This window comes from Emys orbicularis, chromosome 4 (assembly GCF_028017835.1).
Source record: "Emys orbicularis isolate rEmyOrb1 chromosome 4, rEmyOrb1.hap1, whole genome shotgun sequence".
Taxonomy (NCBI): Eukaryota; Metazoa; Chordata; order Testudines; family Emydidae; genus Emys; species Emys orbicularis.
In genome coordinates, this window is record NC_088686.1 from 83,169,943 (window position 1) to 83,192,418 (window position 22,476).

The 22,476-nt window shown below is 46.9% G+C and overlaps 1 protein-coding gene across 1 annotated transcript in view; it reads right to left on the reverse strand.

The window, feature by feature from the left end:
• LDLRAD3 (low density lipoprotein receptor class A domain containing 3) overlaps positions 1-22,476 on the reverse strand; it is a 171,426-nt gene that overhangs the window by 107,198 nt on the left and 41,752 nt on the right. Inside the window, exon 2 of the mRNA XM_065403980.1 lies at positions 8,626-8,772. Coding sequence (XP_065260052.1) covers positions 8,626-8,772 — 147 coding nt within the window. The remainder of the gene's footprint in view (positions 1-8,625; positions 8,773-22,476) is intronic.

Sequence of the window (22,476 nt, forward strand, 5' to 3'; positions counted from 1 at the left end):
TAGCTGACAAAAGCCATTTTCAATGTTCACATTTTATTAGATTTTAGAAAGAACAAAATCTTAAACAAAAAGAACAAAGGGAAAAATGGACAGGAAATACAGATTCCAGAAGAAATTATGGTCTTGGGGAAAATGGCACTGCTACTGATAATTCTGGCTCCGGAGTGCAGGGCACATGCAGGCTTGCGGGTAATGTGTGTGTGCAACCACTTGAAGGACTGTACCATGGTTCCATGGAAGTTAACTGCAAGGTTCCCATTGACATCAGTGGGACGTGGATTTGGCCCTAAAATAATAATCTCAATTGAAATAGAATCAACATTAGAGGTTTCTATTGTATCCATCTCAAAACAGTCTAGAATAAATGAACATCTTTCTAACCTGTTTTTTTTCCTTCTTAGGTTCCATTTGTTTTCCTGCAACTCCCCAGCTTTTCCACACTCCCAAGCCCTCCCATATACACTTATGGATCTTATTTGTGCGTGAGGTGAACAGTGTCCCTGAGACTGAAGCCCTCTGTTTATAATCAGAACATGTGCAGGGAGCGCACAAGCAACACACACTGCTAACGTGGCCAGAGAGGACTTTGGGAGCCACAGAGGTAACAGCCCCAAACTCCCCCAGCTCATCCTAGGTTTTGAGATTCTGTACTTAGCAGAAGTAATCTCAGCTAACCATTATGAAGAGTATGTGGGTCTGAAAACAACGTGGAGGATGCTACCCTAGTTATTGGTTTTATATGTTTGTTATGGCTATTTCCCTTAGAAATCACTATCTTCCTGCAGCAGCCACGGATGCTACGTGACATTGCAAACCCCTTTCCTGGCTAACAGCCTGCAGCTCAGGCAATGACTAATGAAAAGCTAGTGAGATGTCTGGTCACAAGGAGCAGCAGCTTAGCAATAAGAGACAACATGATCTAGTGCAGTGTTTCTCAACGACTGCTCTGTGGACCGACACCGGTCCCTGAGACCTCCCTGACATAGTTTAGGAAGGCAGCAAAGCTGGTCTCTTGTATCAAAAAGGTTGAGAAACACAGATCTAGTGAACTAAGTATGAGACCCAAGTTCTGACAAAGTCTCCCCCTATAGGTGAATTGCTTCATATTTCTGTCTCCACCTCAGTTTATCCACCTGATAAATGGGATAATACCCTCCTCCCTCATAGAAGTGCTGTGACAATTGCTTACTACATATGTGCTAAATATAATTACCAACATAACAGAGAGGACCATAGAATGATCACAGCTGAAGCCAGTGAGGACTGAAGGAAGAGAGCAAGAAACAATTAGACATGGCAAAGGGGTGGTCTGCACAGGATGGGTTGAAGTGGAAAGAATGAAAAGAAAGATGCTGCTTTTTAGAGGAGAGGAAACAAAAAAGGAACCTTAGGCAGAAATGTGGAAAGTGATCTGATTAACAGAGTAGGTCACACATGGCAGGAGAGAGAAAAGGGACTAAAGAAATGGAAGGAGGGAGCAAGACATGTAAATTTTAGCTGGCTGATTTAATTCAGCTTTTTTTCCCTTTTAATTTTTACTTCTCTGGCAGATGGCTAATCATTCAGTACATTAATGGGAACATGGATGGGGTGGAATATTCTGAGCAACTGCATTATTATAAAGTTGTTGGTTACTCTGGATTCTATAGTTAACTAGTCAAAGAAAAAGAATGAAGAGACCCTGGCATTTACCAGCATGTAAGCAAAACCATTTGGTGACCAGAACCTAGTGGCCTCCAGAACTCTGACTTACTTGCCTTGATGAACTTGTCTTCACTGCAGAGATAAGCTCAGAGAACAAGTATTGCCCCAACCAACTCCCAACTTCTCTAGCCTGAGTTAAGCATGATTTAAGCTTGAGCTAGCTGGTCCATCTATTTAATGCTGCTAGTGTTGTTCTCCAGTGTGACCACTCTCCTTCAAGCTACATTAGCTTTAAGAAGGCATTAATTCAAGCCCTGAGAGCATAGGTGCTGGAAGTAGGGGTCCTCAGGGTGCTGCTGTACCCCCTGGCTTGAAGTGGTTTCCATTATATACAGGGTTTACAGTTTGGTTCAATGGCTCTCAGCACCCCCACTATAAAAATTGTTCCAGCACCCGTTTGACAGCATGAGTATATACATTTAATGTTGGTGACTGTTCTTGAACCTCAGCACAAGCAGCTGGGCTCTGCTTCTCCAGCAACAGAGGAGACTGGTAATGCCCCAAAAACATTTTCCTCATATCACATGTATTTTTCTTTGGGGAATGACGCCAAAGTTATCTTGCTGACCCTCTGCCCCAAAATCCCTACGGTAGGTCTGACCACAGCAGACAGGAGTCAGTTATGTTTTTATGCCCTTCCCCAACCAAAATAAGTGGATTTTTAGGCCCACCCCAAAATGCTAAGGCTGGCTCTTAAGAGGTTTCAAATCTGACCCGGAGGTACTGTCACCATCTCTAGAGGCATGAAGATAATTGAGGCTCCCAAGCCCATTCAATTCTAATCCTCTCTGTCAAGAAAAGGGACCAAATCAGTGACAAATATGTTGGTATCCCCTGGGAACTGGCCTTTCTTCCAACCTACTGAAATATTTTGAAAATATGATACACACACACAAGTTATCCTGTGGAATTTTCTGCCACACATCATTAAGGCCAGGAGCTCAACAGGATCAGACCAGGAATACATGCTTTTTTGGGTAACAAGGACCATCTACAGTTGTATTAAGATGGGATAAAAAAGGGAAGAAACCCTCATGCTCCAGAGAATGAGCCACTAACTGACAGCAGTTGGGAAGAAACTTCCCCTATGGCCAGTTATTCCGTAATTGTCCTCTCTGGGGGGTTTTGCACCTTTCTTTGAAGCATCTGGTATTGGCCATTGCTGGAGATAGAATAATTTACATGATGGAACTGTTCTGATATGGTCATTTTTATACTTTAAAATTCATCATCTTATGAATTCTCACACACTTTTTGACAGGATCTTGGAGGGCCCCAAAGAACTCCCATCAGTCTGCCACTGGTCACAGGCTATGCTCACCATCTCCCCACCCTCCTCCTTTCATACAACCCTTTTAGGGTCCCATATCAGTACTGGCTGATAATCATGCACAACCGATCGAAGGCATTTCTTAATCAACTCCAAGCAACAGATGATGTACCGCCTGCCCTCGGGGGGAGGAGGGGATACCTCCCTGTCTTTGTCAGATGTGAAAAGATGTGATGCCTCTAACCCAACAGAAGTGATGTCAGATGTCTGCCCTCATTGCAGGGACAGCCATGGAAACAGGAGGGGCTTGTGGCTGGGCTGAGGTAAATGACGTGTCTTGAGAGTAAATGATGGAGTGAGTTCCTTAGCAAAAACAACAAGGAGTCCGGTGGCACCTTAAAGACTAACAGACTTATTTGGGCATAAGCTTTCGTGGGTAAAAAACCTCACTTCTTCAGATGCACTAATACGGCTACCTCCTGATACTTGACACTATGCAAGTTCCTTAGCAAGAATCTCTGCAGTTTGCACTGCACTAGGAGCCACCAGACTAAGGGCTTGGCTACACTTTCAAGTTACAGCACATTAAAGCAGCCCCGAGCGCCCTAACTCCTGAGGTGTCCATACTGGCAAGGCACGTAGAGCGCCGGAACTCTGCAGCTGGCGCGCTCCTGGTAATCCACCTCCACGAGAAGCATAAAGCTTGCTGTGCCCCAGATGAAACGCCTGGGCATCAGTGTGGACAAGGTGTTGCATTACTGCGCTGTGATTGGCCTCCGGAAACATCCCATAATCCCCTGAAGTCAAGTGGCCACTTTTCTCATTGTTTTGAAATCGGCTGCAGGCATGCAGATATCCCCTTTCAAAGCTCCATTTCTGACATCCAGCATGCTTATCTGCTCCGGGACAAAGCAAACCATTAGTGTGGAATGCTGCTGTTGTGAGTGTGTGTGGGGTGGGGTCTGCTGCTGTCTGAACTTACAAGACAGCATGCTGACACACTCTCTGCCCCCCAAAACACACTGTCTCTCCCCCCACATACCCACAACACACTCCCTGTCACACTCCAACCCTCGCCCCATTTGAAAAGCAGCCACTTGCACACTGGGATAGCTACCACAATGCTCTGCTCTTTGTGGCGTTGTAAGAGCTGCTAATGTGGCCACGACACTGCGCTTGCAGCTGACAGTGTAAACACATGGGAGCGTTTTTCCCTGCTGCAGTCTCCAACGGCTGGTCTAACTCCTAGCGCTCTACATCTGCAAGTGTAGCCATGCCCTAGGATAAGGGAAAACCCTGGTCTCTTAAAGCTCTTTGGATAGATTACCTGACTGTTTGTGTGAAGATCTATTTATCTGAATCCCTAAACCTATGAGTGTCTCCCTTCCCCTTTGGCTTATGTGACCTGTCAACAGCAGGCCAGGGCAGCATATGAATCACTTGCTCTCCCAGTCTCTCGTCTTCATGCTAATTTTACACTTATGCAATAGATCAGGTGGAAGATAAAGGTGTGGGAAGAGGGAAGAATGGCCTAATTACCTCTTTGTTTGGGCCGGGTTAAAAGGACACAGCCAAAAATACTGGCTAATCCTATCAAACTGGATGACCTTATTTAAATGAAAAAAGATCCAAAGAAGGACAATTCTGCTGACATCCAAATGCACAGTGGCAGCATAACTTAGATCGGCGTGTCTCATTCCAATCGGTCTGGAAAAAAATGATTTTATGAACTTTGATTTTGCAGCTATTTAAATTTTATTGTCTGTTACTGTGTTCATTATCATCTGCCTCACACTGGATCCAGACAATTCTTCATAATACGAGAGCATTTGAATGGAGGTGGGACAAGGCACATTTGGCTATTACCAATTCATGAACAAATGAATGCTAACTCCAGCCCTGCGCTCTTTCATTAGGAGTCTCTATATTTGCATCTGGGGGGAAATGACAGTTTTCAGGCAATAGATAGCAAAACCTCCTAGACCGCGTCCTATAAATACTTAGGTTTTAAAAATGCCTTCTTTCAACCAGCTTTAAGATGCCAATTTTGTTCTGTGGGCTGGGAGCACATTTAGCTCTTGGAAGGTTGGTGTAATAGGGAGTGTCATGTCTCCCCAGTGACAACTCCTGCATTGCTAATTAATGAACATGCTAAGCTCAGAAGGAAATCCAAGCCACTCTGGTCCTACAGTAGAGCCCAGAGGCTCCAACTGAAATCAGGGCCCCATTGTGCTAGGTGTTGTAGAGTCATGTGGGGTAGGAATCATCTTACTAAGGCCATATCTACACTACCCGCTGGATCGGCGGGTAGTAATCGATCTATCAGGGATCGATTTATCGCGTCTCATCTAGACGTGATAAATCGATCCCCGAATCGACGCCCGTACTCCACCTCCGCAAGAGGAGTAAGCGGAGTCAATGGGGGAGCCACGGCGGTCTACTTGCCGCCGTGAGGACGGCCAGGTAAGTCAAACTAAGATACTTCGCCTTCAACTACGCTATTTGCGTAGCTGAAATTGCATATCTTAGATCGATCCCCTCCCCCCCCCCAGTGTAGACCAGCCCTAAGAGCTTAACACCTAAATCGCTAAGAGAAATTATTATCCTCATTTTACAGGATGAGGAACTGAGGCCCAGTCCTGCACCTGAACCACAAAACGTGCTTAGGTAGACGGATGCTGCAATTCAGGTCTGATGTTTTAGAATCATAGAATATCAGGGTTGGAAGGGACCTCAGGAGGTCATCTAGTCCAACCCCCTGCCCAAAGCAGGACCAATCCCCAACTAAATCATCCCAGCCAGGGCTTTGTCAAGCCTGACCTTAAAAACTTCTAAGGAAGGAGATTCCACCACCTCCCTAGGTAACCCATTCCAGTGCTTCACCACCCTCCTAGTGAAAAAGTTTTTCCTAATATCAAACCTAAACCTCCCCCACTGCAACTAGAGACCATTACTCCTTGTTGTGTCATCTGGTACCACTGAGAACAGTCTAGATCCATCCTCTTTAGAACGCCCTTTCAGGTAGCTGAAAGCAGCTATCAAATCCCTCCTCACTCTTCTCTTCTGCAGATTAAATAAGCCCAGTTCCCTCAGCCTCTCCTCATAAGTCACGTGCTCCAACCCCCTAATCATTTTCGTTGCCCTCTGCTGGACTCTCACCAATTTATCCACATCCTTTCTGTAGTGGGGGGCCCAAATCTGGACGCAATACTCCTGATGTGGCCTCACCAGTGCCAAATAGAGGGGAATAAACACTTCCCTTGATCTGCTGGCAATGCTCCTACTAATGCAGCCAAATATGCAGTTAGCATTCTTGGCAACAAGGGCACACTGTGGACTCATACAGCTTCTCGTCCACTGTAACCCCTAGATCCTTTTCTGCAGAACTGCTGCCTAGCCATTCGGTCCCTAGTCTGTAGCAGTGCATGGGATTCTTCCGTCCTAAGTGCAGGACTCTGCACTTCTCTTTATTGAACCTCATCAGATTTCTTTTGGCCCAATCCTCTAATTTGTCTAAGTCCCTCTGTATCCTATCCCTACCCTCCAGCGTATCTACCACTCCTCCCAGTTTAGTGTCTTCTGCAAACTTGCTGAGGGTGCAATCCCACACCATCCTCTAGATCATTAATGAAGATATTGAACAAAACCGGCCCCAGGATCAACCCTTGGGGCACTCCGCTTGATACCGGCTGCCAACTAGGCATGGAGCCATTGATCACTACCTGTTTAGCCTGACGATCTAGCCAGCTTTCTATCCACCTTATAGTTCATTCATCCAGGCCATACTTTAACTTGCTGGCAAGAATACTGTGGGAGACCATATCAAAAGCTTTGCTAAAGTTAAGGATTAACATGTCCACCGCTTTCCCCTCATCCACAGAGTCAGTTATCTCATCATAGAAGGCAATTAGGTTAGTCAGGCATAACTTGCCCTTGGTGAATCCATGCTGACTGTTCCTGATCATTTTCCTCTCCTCTAAGTGCTTCAGAATTGATTCCTTGAGGACCTGCTCCACGATTTTTCCAGGGACTGAGGTGAGGCTGACTGGCCTGTAGTTCCCTGGATCCTCCTCCTTTCCTTTTTTAAAGATGGGCACTACATTAGCCGTTTTCCAGTCATCCGGACCTCCCCCGATCGCCATGAGTTTTCAAAGATAATGGCCAATGGCTCCACAATCACATCCGCCAACTCCTTTAGCACCCTCGGATGCAGCGCATCCGGCCCCATGGACTTGTGCTCGTCCAGCTTTTCTAAATAGTCCCGAACTACTTCTTTCTCCACAGAGGGCTGGTCACCTCCTCCCCATGCTGTGCTGCCCAGTGCAGCAGTCTGGGAGCTGACCTTGTTCGTGAATATAGAGGCAAAAAAAGCATTGAGTACATTAGCTTTTTCTACATCCTCTGTCACTAGGTTGCCTCCCTCATTCAGCAAGGGGCCCACACTTGACTTTCTTCTTGTTGCTAACATACCTGAAGAAACTCTTCTTGTTACTCTTAACATCTCTTGCTAGCTGCAACTCCAAGTGTGATTTGGCCTTCCTGATTTCACTCCTGCATGCCTGAGCAATATTTTTATACTCCTCCCTGGTCATTTGTCCAAGCTTCCACTTCTTGTAAGCCTCTTTTTTGTGTTTAAGATCAGCAAGGATTTCATTGTTAAGCCAAGCTGGTCGCCTGCCATATTTACTATTCTTTCTACACATCGGGATGGTTTGTTCCTGCAACCTCAATAAGGATTCTTTAAAATACAGCCAGCTCTCCTGGACTCCTTTCATCCTCATGTTATTCTCCCAGGGGATCTTGCCCATAAGTTCCCTGAGGGAGTCAAAATCTACTTTTCTGAAGTCCAGGGTCCGTATTCTGCTGCTCTCCTTACTTCCTTGTGTCAGGATCCTGAACTCGACCATCTAATGGTCACTGCCTCCCAGGTTCCCATCCAGTTTTGCTTCCCCTACTAATTCTTCCCTGTTTGTGAGCAGCAGGTCAAAAAGAGCTCTGCCTCTAGTTGATTCCTCCAGCACTTGCACCAGGAAATTGTCCCCTACACTTTCCAAAAACTTCCTGGATTGTCTGGGCACTGCTGTATTGCTCTCCCAGCAGATATCAGGGTGACTGAAGTCTCCCATGAGAACCAAGGCCTGTGATCTAGTAACTTCTGCTAGTTGCCGGAAGAAAGCCTCGCCCACCTCATCCCCCTGGTCTGGTGGTCTTTAGCAGACTCCCACCATGACATCACCCTTGTTGCTCACACTTCTAAACTGTAAAGACTGTAAGCCAGCAAGATGATTATGTATCATTTGAAGCTGCTTCAACAGTTCTGTCTATCAGAGGGAGAAAAAATTAAGAATCACAGAAGAAGCATGAGAGATGTGTTCAGCGAATATCTGAAATAAGGTGGGGAGTTGATGAGGTGGTGAGATACAGGAACTATTCCTAATAGCAAGAGATGCAGAGGAGAAGGCTCTGATCAGGCTAGTGGCAGGATGAAAAGGTACTGTAAAGGTACATTATTTGTCACTAACAAAAGGCAAACAACAAGTCAGGGAAATGTTTCATCACTTGAAGAATATAGACCACAACACATGCAAATAATTCTATCTAACTGAGCCTCATGGTACAAAACATGTAAGATAATCACAGGGGTCACTCACGGCATTCCTTCTCGTCACTTTCATCGAAGCAGTCGGGCAGCCCATCACACTGCCAGGCCCCTGGGATACAGCGTCCGTTACCACACATGAAGTTTCCAGGAATGTTGCATTCATTTGTGAAGTTATTCCCAGGCAACAGTTGGCTCTCTGCAACAGAAGGGGGGGAAAAAACCAAACGCCCAATATACAGGACCGGCTTTAACTTCACAAGGCATATCCCTGTGGTAGATGAACACATGGAGAGCCAATGATAATACTGTCCATCAATGATAGATTAAACACAGACAATGTACAGGCTACCCCTTCACAATGCTTCGAAAGGGGCTCACTATTCCCCACCTTCCAGCAGCGCCATCTTCTCCTCCTTTCCCCTTACTCCCACCCACTAGAGCAGAGCTAGCTTTAATCTTTCTCTTCCTTCCTAATATTTCCAGTCTAACAAGTTCATGAGAGACTACACACTGGACTCCAAATCCCCATACCTTTGTCTGATCAGTATTGTGTCTGCAGAACATATTCCTACCACCTCGAAGCTAGGTGGCATGTTAGTTAATGAATATTAACCTTTCAATTCAGTTTTAAATATAGTGCTGCTAGTCAAAATTAAAAGTGAGCTTTCTAATCTAGTCCCCTGGCATACATCTGTTCACATGCTAGTAAGGCAGTTGGCACATTAAAGCAGCCTGCCAAGGAGAGGGAGTTCAGTACTAGAATGGCAGGAATGCTGCAGATCAGGACAGAAGCATGTTGGAGAAGTTTAGCGCTACATTTAAAATGAGACACTCTAACCAGTAATATCAGTCAAGCTCTTGCATTTTTATGCACTGAAGCTCACAAATGCAAACATCACCCAGAGAGCTAAACTCCAATGAAGGAAGATGATACGGGGAGTATGCAAATACGTAATTAGGAAAGTGTTTAGTTTGCAGGTCAAAAAATGAAGATTCAGGGATAGGGTTCCCCCTCCCACACCCCAGGGGAAAGGCAAGTTCTCCAAAGCTGCATTTCAGGTCTGAAACGGAACAACAAGTGACAGTACAGGATGGGATATGGAGGATTTCCTTTTCCTCATCCCTGTCTTTCTCCCTACCCTGCCCCTCCTTAAACTCCTTGCCCAGCCAGGCCCCAACTCTGGATGAGAAGGTGAGGTAGGGATGGTGGACAATCAGACTCTTCCCGAAATCCCTAGCATTTTTCCCTAATTTTATTCTTGCAAATGGCTGAGCTGTTTTTGTTGAAGCTTCCCCCCTCAAAATTCAGCCTGCAGCAGACACCCGTTCAGCCTGAACCATTAAAGATTGGCAAAGTTATAAGCAACTGATAATCAGGTCTTATAATTAGGGCCCTACCAAATTCCCAGCCATGAAAACGTGTCAAGGGCCATGAAATCTGGTCTCACCCCGTGAAATCTGGTCTTTTGTGTGCTTTTACCCTATACTATGCAGATTTCACAGGGGAGACCAGCATTTCTCAAATTGGGGGCCCTGACCCAAAAGGGAGTTGCAGGGGGTGGGGAGGTGTCGCAAGATTATTTTAAGAGGTGTTGCGGTATTGCCAACCTTACTTCTGTGCGCCTTCAGACCTGGGCAGCTGGAGCGGCAGCGGCTGTTGGCCAGGTACTCAACATTGAAGGCAGCGCCCCACCAGCAGCGGCGCAGAAATAAGGGTGGCAATACCATACCATGCCACCCTTACTTCTGCGTTGCTGCTGACAGCGGCGCTGCCTTCAGAGCTGGGCAGCCACAGTGCTGCTGCTGACAGCAGCTCAGAAGTAAGGATGGCATGGTATGGTATTGCCACCCTTACTTATGCGCTGCTGCCTTCAGAGCTGGGCCCTTGGTCAGCAGCCGCCACTCTCCAGCTGCCCAAACTGACCAAAATGGACCGTGAATTTGGTAGAGCCCTACTTATAATGGGACAGATTGGGCAGCTTTAACTACAGGCTCCACTACTAACTGTCTCCAGTGCTGTATAAAAAAAGCAGCTGCCACTGAGAACACAACAGACCCAATCAGACCATTCCTTTTCTGTTTTTACCAATTTCATCCAAACCTTCTATTTCACTCCCTACTTCACTGCTTTCCTGTTCAAGTGAAACAGATTTAACTCTCCTCACCTCCCAGTGCAGAAATGCTGCTATTTAGCACATGCTGGAAAGAGTCCCCAAGCTCAGTGCTTGCTCACTCTAGCCTTGTCTTAACCAAGAAAAGCATCCATTGCTGACAGTGGCATTGGACAAGTCAATTCAACTCTGGGTCAGGTCTGAATAATTTGTTTTAAACAAGAATCATAGAATATCAAGGTTGGAAGGGACCTCAGGAGGTCATCTAGTCCAACCCCCTGCTCAGAGCAGGACCAATCCCTAGATAGATTTTTGCCCCAGATCCCTAAATGTACCACTCAAGGATTGAACTCACAACCCTGGGTTTAGTAGGCTAATGATCAAACCACTGAGCTATCCATCCCCCCTAAATATATGGAGATATATTTATCTCCTAGAATTGGAAGGGACCCTGAAAGGTCATCGAGTCCAGCCCCCTGCCTTCACTAGCAGGACCAAGAACTGATTTTGCCCCAGATCCATAAGTCACCCTCTCAAGGATTGAACTCACACTGAGCTATCCCTCCCCCATAATTAAAAATGATTTGTCCTGGGCTATCCTGCAGGGAAAATTGTGTGTACCAGCAGTTCAACTGCAGCAGGGCACATGATTAGGGCAGAGCCTTAGAGCACTGTCATAGGCCTTGTCTACACTGCCACTTACAGCGCTGAAACTTTCGTTGCTCGGGGGTGTGAAAAAACACCCCCTTGAGCGATGCATGTTTCAGTGCTGCAGAGTGCCAGTGTAGACAGTGCTACAGAACTGGGAGCTATTCCCCTCGCGGAGGTAGTTTTATTACTGGAGCCGCGGAGGTGGTTTTATTACTGGAGCCACGACTACATAGCCATGTTAAGGCGCTGCCAGACACACCCATAGACACAAGTTTGGCATTCTAATGCTCAACCACCAAGTCAACTTTTATTGTTGCCTTAATCCAGTTCAAGTCATTTCTCTCATCACTGATCTGTATCTGCTTAGCAATAATGCAGAAGGTGAAAACGATCTGTCAATATTACAGCAACCCTCTATTAGCAAACAGCCACCACTGTGCTAATAATACAACACATATGCCTGCAACCGAAGAGAACCTATAACAATCATACCAACTAAGGTTTTCTTTAGTTAGGTAAAGAAATATGAAACAAGATAGCTGGAACTATTTTTCCCCTTGTGAAGGTACAGTTGATCTGTGTTCACCTTACATTTATTATACAGCATCCAGCAGTTTAAGATTCAGCAGGATTTTTAAAATATACATTTTATAGAGAGGTCAGCACCGCATCAAAGGAACACTTTTTTTGGTAGCCAGTTGCTATTTAATTATAACAATGACAGGTATTTCTAAAGAGATCCTGGGATGGAAAGAGCAAAATGTTTTACAGCTGTTAATCACTGTGAGGGGGTGTTATCCTCATTTCATAGAAAAGGAAATTAAGGCACAGAAACCTACTCGACATTAGGATTTTCTGATCTGCCATTCCCAAAAGGTGCAGATCCATGGATGACTGCATAGGAGGAAGCTGTAGAAAAGTTTCGTCTGTTTTTTGCCACCATGTTATCTAATAGTTCTCAAATCACACATGGAGCTGCACCCATTTGAAACTAAAATCCTGGTGTAGACACAATCAGAGCAAGTGACTCGTCACAGGAAGTCTGTGGAAGAGCTAGGAACAGAACCCAAGTCTCCCAACTCCCAGACTTTTGCCTTAACCACAGACCCATCTTTCCTCTCTAAAGATCATGGAATTTCAGAGGAAGAAAGCTTGTCAGATGCATTTCCAATGTACATGATACAAAGACAGTGGTCTTACAGACTCTGGAGCCCCTTGAGAAGAGAGAGGGTCGAAAGCCCAACATCCGCTTCTAGTTTTATTTGTATTTTTCCTGAAAATAAACTGGCCATGTTCCTCAGACTCATTTCAAAGCTACCACATTACTAAAGGAAATCTCATTGAGAGAGAAACCTTTGAACATTCTTACAATCCCACTTTAATAAATCGACTATAATTGTCCTTTCCTGAATAGACTAGGACATTCTGAGAACAGCCATCAAATCCCATCCATTGCCCAGTAAAATATTTATAGACTGTTCTATGGCACCCACTGAACTTATCCTCACAACCACCCTTTCAGGCAGGGATGTATTACCAAAGGGGAAACGGAGATACCAAGGGATTAAGTTATTTGCCTGAAGTTACACAAGCGGTTTGTTGCAGGGGTAGGATTAGAACAGAGATCTCCTTAATTCCAGTCCAATATCTAGACCACCAACCAACTGCTTTCTAAGATGGCCCTTATCAACTGCTAGAAAAGTCAGAGGTTACGAGCTGAAGCATTTAAATCATATACTAAATGTATCTAGATATTCATTATTCAGATTACTCCACCTCTAAAGAATCCAATTGTGGACATAGAGCTGTCAAAACAATTCCACATGTGGAATAGTTTAAGTTACAGTTCTCTTTTTGCTTACTGGCTTTAAAAATCCCCTCACTCTTCTCTACTGAATCAACTTCAAAAAACCCCAAAGCCCATAAGGAAAGCCTCAATCCAGTTGTTGCTTCTCAACCCTTGGGAATGTGATGCTCTTGCCCATTGCCTTCCACCTCACCCAAGGCACAGCCTGCTGGATAATTCAAAGGGAGGTGCCACAGAAAGGACCAAATTAGATCACCCAGTTTAATTCCCTGTAGGGATGAACCAGGGTTTAAAATACAGTCCATACAGATGTCAGCTTTTGTGCAGCCTATTGGCAATGGTAGAAATTCCTTCAGTCTGGCAGAGTAATCTTTCCAATAGCTGACATACTTACCCTGCAGCCTCTCTTGTTCTGAATCCAAACTAAACACTAGATGCATGGATATGTTCAGTTAAAAAAAAAAGAAAAAAAAGAAGAAAAGCAAAAGTGGCCCATTTTCACTGCAACACATTGCTCACTTTAAAAAAAGCACACCATCTGGGCTGAATAAAAAGGGCCTCATGTTTCATTTTAAAAGGGGATTGGACGAGGGAAACCAGTCTGGTTTAAACAGCTACTTCCAAAAATGCTGGCATCTAAATATTGAATACTTGCTAAAAAAGCTTGAAGAATACAGCAGCAATTCCCACTCCCCCAAAAAATAAGTCACCTTTGAGCACTGCACTTTCTATCATCACAGCCAGAAACGGATATTTCTGACATGGTACCTTTAGCCTCAAAGGTTCCAACGCCCGTTAAAAACTACAGAACATATAGCACCACTGAAATGCAGCCACCTCTGGGGTGAAAGGTACAGTGCAATAACTAGAGTTAGCGACATTTTGGGCCAAGGATATCAGGACAAACTGCTGCAAGAAGTTCAATAAGATCTTTAAACATCTACCTAGAGTAGGTCAGAGTTTCTAAGGTCTCTTCCAAAATATCTACACACAGTAGATATGGTGAAACTCAGGGTATGTCTATGTTGTACTCCTGGGGGACTTTGCGCCACTGTGCATGCACAGAATTCATGTCCCCTGCAGATTTCTTGGCTTCCCCGCAGAAAAATGACTTTCTGACAGGGAAGCTGCAAGAGCAGTCACACACCACTCCCTAGTAGCGCAGGTACATCGTTTCAGGCACCCAGAGCAGCCGGTGGAGAAATAAATAACTGCAAGGCTGGGGACACCCCAGTCAGTGGCTCCTGCCCTGAGCCAGGATCAGCTGCTAGTCCCAGCTGGGCTGGAAGCAGGAGAAGACGGGACTTCCTCTTCCCCTGCAAAGGGTGGCTGGGGCTATGTCAGACCCACCCCCAGAAACCTCCCCCAGCTGCAGGAAGCTCAGCATCCTCCCCCGCTTGCTGCCCCCATCACTCCTCAGCTGCGGGGGAAGGGGTCATTGTACAGGGAGCTGATCCCCATCTTCCCAACCTTCCATACTCAGACACCCATGCCAAGCCTCATCCCATATACCCAGAACACCCCCTAGCACTCCATACCTGAACCCCATCCCACTGAACCTCAACCCCTGCATCTGGAGCCCCCTGCCTCCGGATCTTCACCTCCGCACCCCAGACCACCCCCCCCACTCAGCTCCCTGCTCTCAAACCCCGACCCTGACAAGCCCCTCCCCCCCACACCACCTTGAGGTCCCACATCCAGACATCCACATTACTGATCCCCAACTGCACCCAGACCCCCACACACACCAAGCCCCATTCCCCCAGCACACAGACTCCTAAGCTGAGCTCCAATCACCTTCAACTGGAAGCCCTGGCAGAGTCCCATTGCCCCGTACCTGGAACCCCCACAACGAGCCTCTGTGCATCCAGATCCCCCCCACAATCTGCCTGCACCCAGATTGTCCCACACAGAATCCTCTCACCCCACACCTGGATCCCCCCACACTGAGCCTCTTCACACTTGAATCTGCCTGGTTAAGTCTGCCTGCCCCACACCTGGTGCAGAGGGGCAGGGCCCCAGGATGTTTCTGGGGCAGGCTCAGGTCTTGTGCTGTGTCAGGGTCAGGTGCAAACTCACCACTGAGTCCGTGTCCCAGGGGTGGGGGTGGGGAGGCTGCAGGGTGATCTCCCACCTTCGTGCAGCCAGTGGCCTGTGCTCCCCACTGCCATGCTGGAGCCTCTGCATTTATTTATTGACAAATAAAACTTGCAGAATTTTAAAATATTGTGCACAGAATTTTTAATTTTTTGGCACAGAATGTCCTCATGAGTAACACTGCAAGAAAAGATCCACAGTAGCAAGTCTCAACGCCCACGTCAACTGACTCCAACTCGCAGGGCTCATGCTATGGGGCTAAAAATAGCAGTGTAGATATTCAGGTTCGGGCTCTAAAAGTCACCGGGTTTCAGAGCCTGGGCCCAGCCCAAGCCCAAATGTCTACACTGCTGTTTTTAGCCCTGTAGTGCAGTGGTTCTCAAACTTTTGTATTGGTGACCCCTTTCACATAGCAAGCCTCTGAGTGCGACCCCCCCCTTATAAATTAAAGACACTTTTTAATATATTAACACCATTCTAAATGCTGGAGGCGAATCGGTTTGGGGTGGCGGCTGACAGCTCATGACCCCCCATGTAATAACCTCGTGACCCCCTGAGGGGTCCCAACCCCCAGTTTGAGAACCCCTGCTGTAGCAGGACCCTAAGTCAGTTTAACCAGGATCTGAAACTCACCATGTGGGGCACCTTTTTTTTTTTGCGCAGTATAGAGAAACACTCAGACTTCAGTGTTAACTCAGCCCTTCATCCACGGTGGATGTTAACCTCCTGTTTCAGGAGTCTAAATATTCCAAACCCAATGCTTCAACCTCTAATCTATCTCCTAGAGCTATGTCAATTGGATCAACATCTTTGACTCATAGAATCATAGAAGATTAGGGTTGGAGGAGACCTCAGGAGGTCATCCAGTCTAACCCCCTGCTCAAAACAGGACCAACCTTAACTAAATCATCCCAGCCAGTGCTTTATCAAGTCAGGCCTTAAAAACCTCTGAGGATGGAGATTCCACCACCTCCTTAGGTAACCCATTCCAGTGCTTCACCACCCTCCTAGTGAAATAGTTTTTCCTAATATCCAACCTAGACCTCCCCCACTGCAACTTGAGATCATTGCTTCTTGTTCTGTCATCTGTCACCACTGAGAACAGCCTAGCTCAGAGGTGGGCAAACTACGGCCAGCCGGACTGTCCGGCCCTTGAGCTCCCGGCCGGGGAGGCTAGCCCCCAGCCCCTCCCCTGCTGTGCCCCCTCCCCCGCAGCCTCAGCTCGCCATGCTGCCAGCGCTCTGGATGTCGGGGCTGCGAGCTCCTGCCAGGCAGTGCGGCGGGCTCCGGGCGACGCGGCTGCCAGACATGCTGCTGAGCAGCATGGTAAGGGGGTGAGGAATGGGGGGGTTGGACAAGGAGTCCCGGGGGGCAGTCGGGACAGGGAGCAGTTGGATGGGGCGGAGGTTCTGGGAGGGCAGTCAGAGGACAGGGAACGGGGGGTAGGATAGGCATGGGAGTCCTGGGGGGGGGGCCTGTCAGGGGTGTGGATAGGGGTCGGGGCAGTCAGGGGACAGGGAGCAGAGGGGGTTGGACGGGGGTGGGGTCCCGGGAGGGAGCAGTCAGGGGTGGGGGGTCCCGGGAGGCAGCAGTCAGGGGACAAGAAGTGGGGAGTAGGGGGTTGGATGGGTGGAGGGTTGTGAGGGGGCAGATGGGGACAGGGGCCAGTCTGTTTGGGGAGGCACAGACTTCCCTACCCAGCCCTCCATACAGTTTTGGCACCCACCCCTGGCCTAGCTCCATCCTCTTTGAAACCCCCCTTCAGGTAGTTGAAGGTTGCTATCAAATCCCCCCTCACTCTTCTCTTCTGCAGACTAAATAACTCCAGTTCCCTCAGCCTCTCCTCATAAGTCATGTGCTCCAGCCCCCTAATCATTTTCGTTGCCCTCCGCTGGACTCTCACCAATTTATCCACATCCTTTCTGTACTGGGGGGGCCCAAATCTGGACGCAATACTCCAGATGTGGCCTCACCAGTGCCGAATAGAGGGGAATAAACACTTCCCTCTATCTGCTGGCAATGCTCCTACTAATGCAGCCCAATATGCCGTTAGCCTTCTTGGCCCTGAGGTCCCTTCCAACCCTGATATTCTAGGATTCTATAACAAGGCACACTGTGGACTCATATAGAGCTTCTCGTCCACTGTAATCCCCAGGTCCTTTTCTGCAGAACTGCTGCTTAGCCAGTCAGTCCCCAGCCTGTAACAGTGCATAGGATTCTTCCATCCTAAGTGCAGGCCCCTGCTCTTGTCCTGGTTGAACCTCATCAGGTGTCTTTTGGCCCAATCCTCCAATTTGTGTAGTCACTCTGGACCCTATCCCTACCCTCCAGCGTATCTACCACTCCCCCCAGTTTAGTGTCATCTGTGAACTTGCTGAGGCTGCAATCCATCCCATCATCCAGATCATTAATGAAGATTTTGAACAAAACCGGCCTCAGGACAGACCCCTAGGGCACTCCGCTTGGTACCGGCTGCCAACTAGGCATCGATCCATTGATCACTACCCATTGAGCCCGACAATCTAGCCAGCTTTCTCTCCACCTTATAGTCCATTCATTCAATCAATCCATACTTCTTTAACTTGCTGGCAAGAATACTGTGGGAGACTGTATCAAAAGCTTTGCTAAAGTCAAGATATATCACACATCCACTGCTTTCCCCATATCCACAGAGCCAGTTATCTCGTCATAGAAGGCAATCAGGTTGGTCAGGCATGACTTGCCCTTGGTGAATCCAGGTTGACTGTTCCTGATCACCTTCCTCTCCTCCAAGTGCTTCAAAATGGATTCTTTGAAGACCTGTTCCATGATTTTTCCAGGGACTGAGATGCGGCTGACTGGTCTGTAGTTCCCCGGATTCTCCTTCTTCCCTTTTTTAAAGATGGGCACTATGTTTGTCTTTTTCCAATCGTCCAGGACCTCCCCCAATCACCAGAAGTTTTCAACGATAATGGCCAATGGCTCTGCAATCACATCAGGCAACTCCCTCAGCACCCTCGGATGCATTAGATCCAGACCCATAGACTTGTGCATGTCCAGCTTTTCTAACCTTAACCTGTTCTTTCACCACTGAGGGCTGCTCACCTCCTCCCATACTGCACTGCCCAGTGCAGCAGTCTGGGAGCTGACCTTGCCTGTGAAGACCTAGGCCAAAAAAAAGCATTGAGTACTTCAGCTTTTTCCACATCATCTGTCACTAGGTTGTCTCCCCCATTCAGTAAAGGTCCCACACTTTCCCTGATCACCTTCTTGTTGCTAAAATACAAGGGTCAGCAAGGATCAGTTTAATCACAGTGAATCAGATCTCTTCCTTCATGGAGGACTGCATTAGATTCCTATAGCACCAGGCTCGGATACAATGCATTAAAGTGACAGGGGGAAAAACAGGAGGTGAAACCAGGCCCCGCCATGGCCAGCTCTGAGCAGACACCCAGCAGCTGCTACCTCCCCACCCAGCCAAGCCTGTAATGGGCTGGGGATGTGCTAAGCAGCTAAGCTGAAAGAAGTGCCGGGACGGGCCCCTCAGTGCCAGGGCAGTGCACAGCCCAGAGAGCACAAGGGAGGCAGGGATACTGTGCAGCACTGAGGGACCCCAGCTGCCTGTGGAAAACGCCTGCATCCATGTTGCAGCCTCCTTCCTCCCTGCTGCCCTGTCTGGGCCAGGGGGCTCGAGGAAGGCTGGGGCCTCCGCTCCCAGCACTGGAACGCCAGCAGAGTTCCCTCATTGGGTGGGATGCAGGTGCCCCAGCCCGATACGTCGACTGCTGGCAGCCCTGCACTGCTGTCTCGAGTATGATTGGAGGGGAGGAATTGGAGGCAGCCAGGTCTGTGCTCACAGCTGGCCTAGAGGGAGGGTCCTGGGCCTTCTGTGCCCCCACTCCGTTTCATTGCTCACACCCTCATCAGAGGTATTGAAAACTATTCTGGCTCTCAATGGTGCGTTCTGGTTCCATTCAAGTGCTGATATAAATCATAGAATAGGAAGAGACCTCAGGAGGTCATCTAGTCCAACCCCTTGCTCAAAGCAGGACCAATCCCCAGACAGATTTTTGCCCCAGATCCCTAAATGGCCCCTTCAAGGATTGAACTCACAACACTGGGTTTTGCATTGTAACTCATCAGACTTGACTCAGGACAACATCATGCAGGCACCTAACAGTCAATAGCCTCTACACCAGTGGTTCTCAGCCTATTTACTATTGTGGGCTGTGTATGCAGCTCTCCAAGTGTTACATGGGCCGCATCACACAACATATATACTACCTGTATGGCCCTGAGGATGTCACATGGGCCGCAGCTGTGTGCTGACTGGGCCGCAAGCAGCCCGCAGGTTGAGAACCACTGCTCTACACTGTCCACACGAGAGCAAGAGAACTAACCAATTAGGCCCTGTTACCGCTCTTGCTTTCCTCCTCCCAACACTGAAACATCTGACTTACTAACACTCAGTACACCGAAATGGGGAGGCAGTGCTCACCTGTGCTCATAGCAGAATACTGAACGTAAGGACTGGGAGTTCTGCTCCTGGCTCTACCATTGATTCTCTGTGTACAAGTCTCTTAACATCTCTGCATCAGTTTACCCACCTGTAAAATGGAGATAGTACACCTATTGCTCAGGGTCCTGAATTACTCTTAAGTTTGTAAAGCACACTGAAATCCCTTGTTAATAGAAGTAAATAAAGTAATAATACAAACAAAAACTAATTTTCCTTCCCATTTCTTCTTAAATAATTACATTTGATGCCACCCAATGAGTTTGTCTACAGCTGTTTGTTTGTCAACCTGTCTCCTAAATCTCTGTAGAGCCCAGACTTCAGCTGGATTTGCTTTTGTCTGCATTGCTGCCAAAGAGGCATTGGCAGAACAAAAGACAAGCATCCCAATGTACTTCCAAACTGGCTCCAAGAAGTGACGGATGAGACAGGCTAGCTCTCTCTGGATCTATCAGCAGCACATAAACCATCTGTCACAAGCAAAGAAAAGGACACTTACTAGTGATTATTTGAAGACTCCTAATCTCTAAACAATTTTAATCCCTCTCTCCCACCCACCACCACTTAAACTGCCTGATGATTACATTTCTGATGCATCCAACATTAGAAGCTGTGGGGGCTACTCGTGAAGACAGATAGACAGGTATAATATAATGTCAACCCATAAGAATAATTCTGGCTCTTTCTCAGGCTCAGGTTGGCCACCCCTGCACTAAGCCATCACCCTCATCACTATTTAAATCTATTTTAAAGACTTATCTCTGCTGGGTTGCCTGAATCTTACTGACTTTTTTTTTAAATCTGTTTGTTGTTCCCTGTGTGTTGTTGCCTTTCCCCTATTCTCCACCTACTTGGATGTCTGTCCTGGGAGTTCCTCAATGCAGGGGGCTGTTCCTTCTTGCATGTCAGCAACCACAATGTCAGCAACACTACCATAAAAAATAATAAGATGAGGACTCTATATTCTTTACTTTCTATTCTAAGCATCATCATATAGTATTGTTACATTAAACAGCTGACATGCTCCACCCCAGAGATGGCTGCATTTCAAAGCTGGGTACAAAGATGTGTGTGTACATCACTTGAGGATCTTTCTAAAATAAACATGCTACTAAAATGTTAGTTTCCTTTCTGAGGAGTGACTAGGACAGGGAATTTTTTTTGTACAAGGATTGAACTGAGGACCACTGGGCCTATTTTAAATCCCACAATACTGCATGGCTGGGCTTCACAGCTGGGGATTTCTGCTGAAATCCCCAGGCTTGAGTTTAGCTGTCTCCACTACAGCTGTTACTTCTGCCTGGATACAGACAAACACACACATGGCCAAAGCTCATGAGGCCTGCTTAGTGGTGGGGGAAAAGAGGAACACTGACTGTTTGTAAACAGCCCACGTAGTAGCAATAGGTGACACCAAACCAATACAAACTTTTTAAACAGAATGGGCAAAGTGTGAAGAGAGGAAATGGCTTCTTATTTAATTACCAAACTGGCTCCTGACATGATTGACAGGACTGTAGGAAGGAATGTTGTTAGCAGTGACAAACAGGAGAGAAATCAATGGAAAGGAAAGGTCAGACATTGCCCCTATTTAACTTTTAAGTTACCCAACCAGGTCTCTTCCTTATAAGATAGCAAGGATAAATATGCCAAAATTCTAGCACACCTGTCATCTGAGGGTCTCAAAGCACCCTGATGCCTGTAAGGAATTCATCACCACAAAACCACTAGGACAGAGATGCCAGCCTCATTTTCAATATTTTTAAACTGTGGCACAGAGACTTTAAGGGACTTAACAAGGTCATACACAAATCCGTAGCACAGCAAGGAACAGAATTTAGAAGTCCTGAATCCCAGTCCTGTGCTTTAGCCACAAGACTATTCTTCCTGTTTTAAGATGATGTAATTTGTGTTTGTACTGTTGTTACAACTGAGAGAAACTCCCGTTTCAGCTGCAGAAAGCCAAAATAGAGTGTGTGCAAACTTTACTTAGGAGTTTAGACTTAACAAGCCATGAAGATGAAGAAATTAAATCTATTCAAAGCCATGCCACCAGTCAATACTGCTTAAATCTGGCAGTATTTAAGACAGATGAACAAACAGAGCCATAATCCTGATAGTTGAGGACACACAGCAACTCCAATCACACCGCAATGGTAGTCAACTGTGCTCAGCACCTCACAGGATATAGGCATGTGATCTGCTCTCAAGAAGTCTGCTTATCTTGTGCGATGGAGAGAGACCCCTGTTGACTTTGCACATTACAGTAGCCAGGCACCATTGTTTAAATACTGTGGAAAAGTGGCAAAAGGGTCTTCTGCATTGCTCAAGTGAACATTAGAAAGATGGACTCCCTCAATTTCTTTCCCTTTGAGTATCAGAGGTGTATGCTGTCACTATCCATGTTATTTATTTGCGTTACTGTAGTAATTAAAGTTCCCTGACTGAGAGCCACATCACAGGGCTGGGCACTGTACATACACATAGGAGACAGCCCTGGCCCAAAAGATCTTATAGCTAAAGACGCAAGACAGGGAAGGGTTGGGTGGAAACTGAGGCACAGGAATAAAAATTTGCCTGAGGTCACAGAGCAGGTCAAGGACAGGTCTCCCGAGTCCCAGTCTAGTGCCCTATTCAATGGGCTCAGCTGCCTCAGAGTATGTCTACACTAAAATGACTGAGGCACACGGGGCTTGGATTAAGAGGCTGTTTAAGCGCGGTGCAGATGTTTGGGCTCGG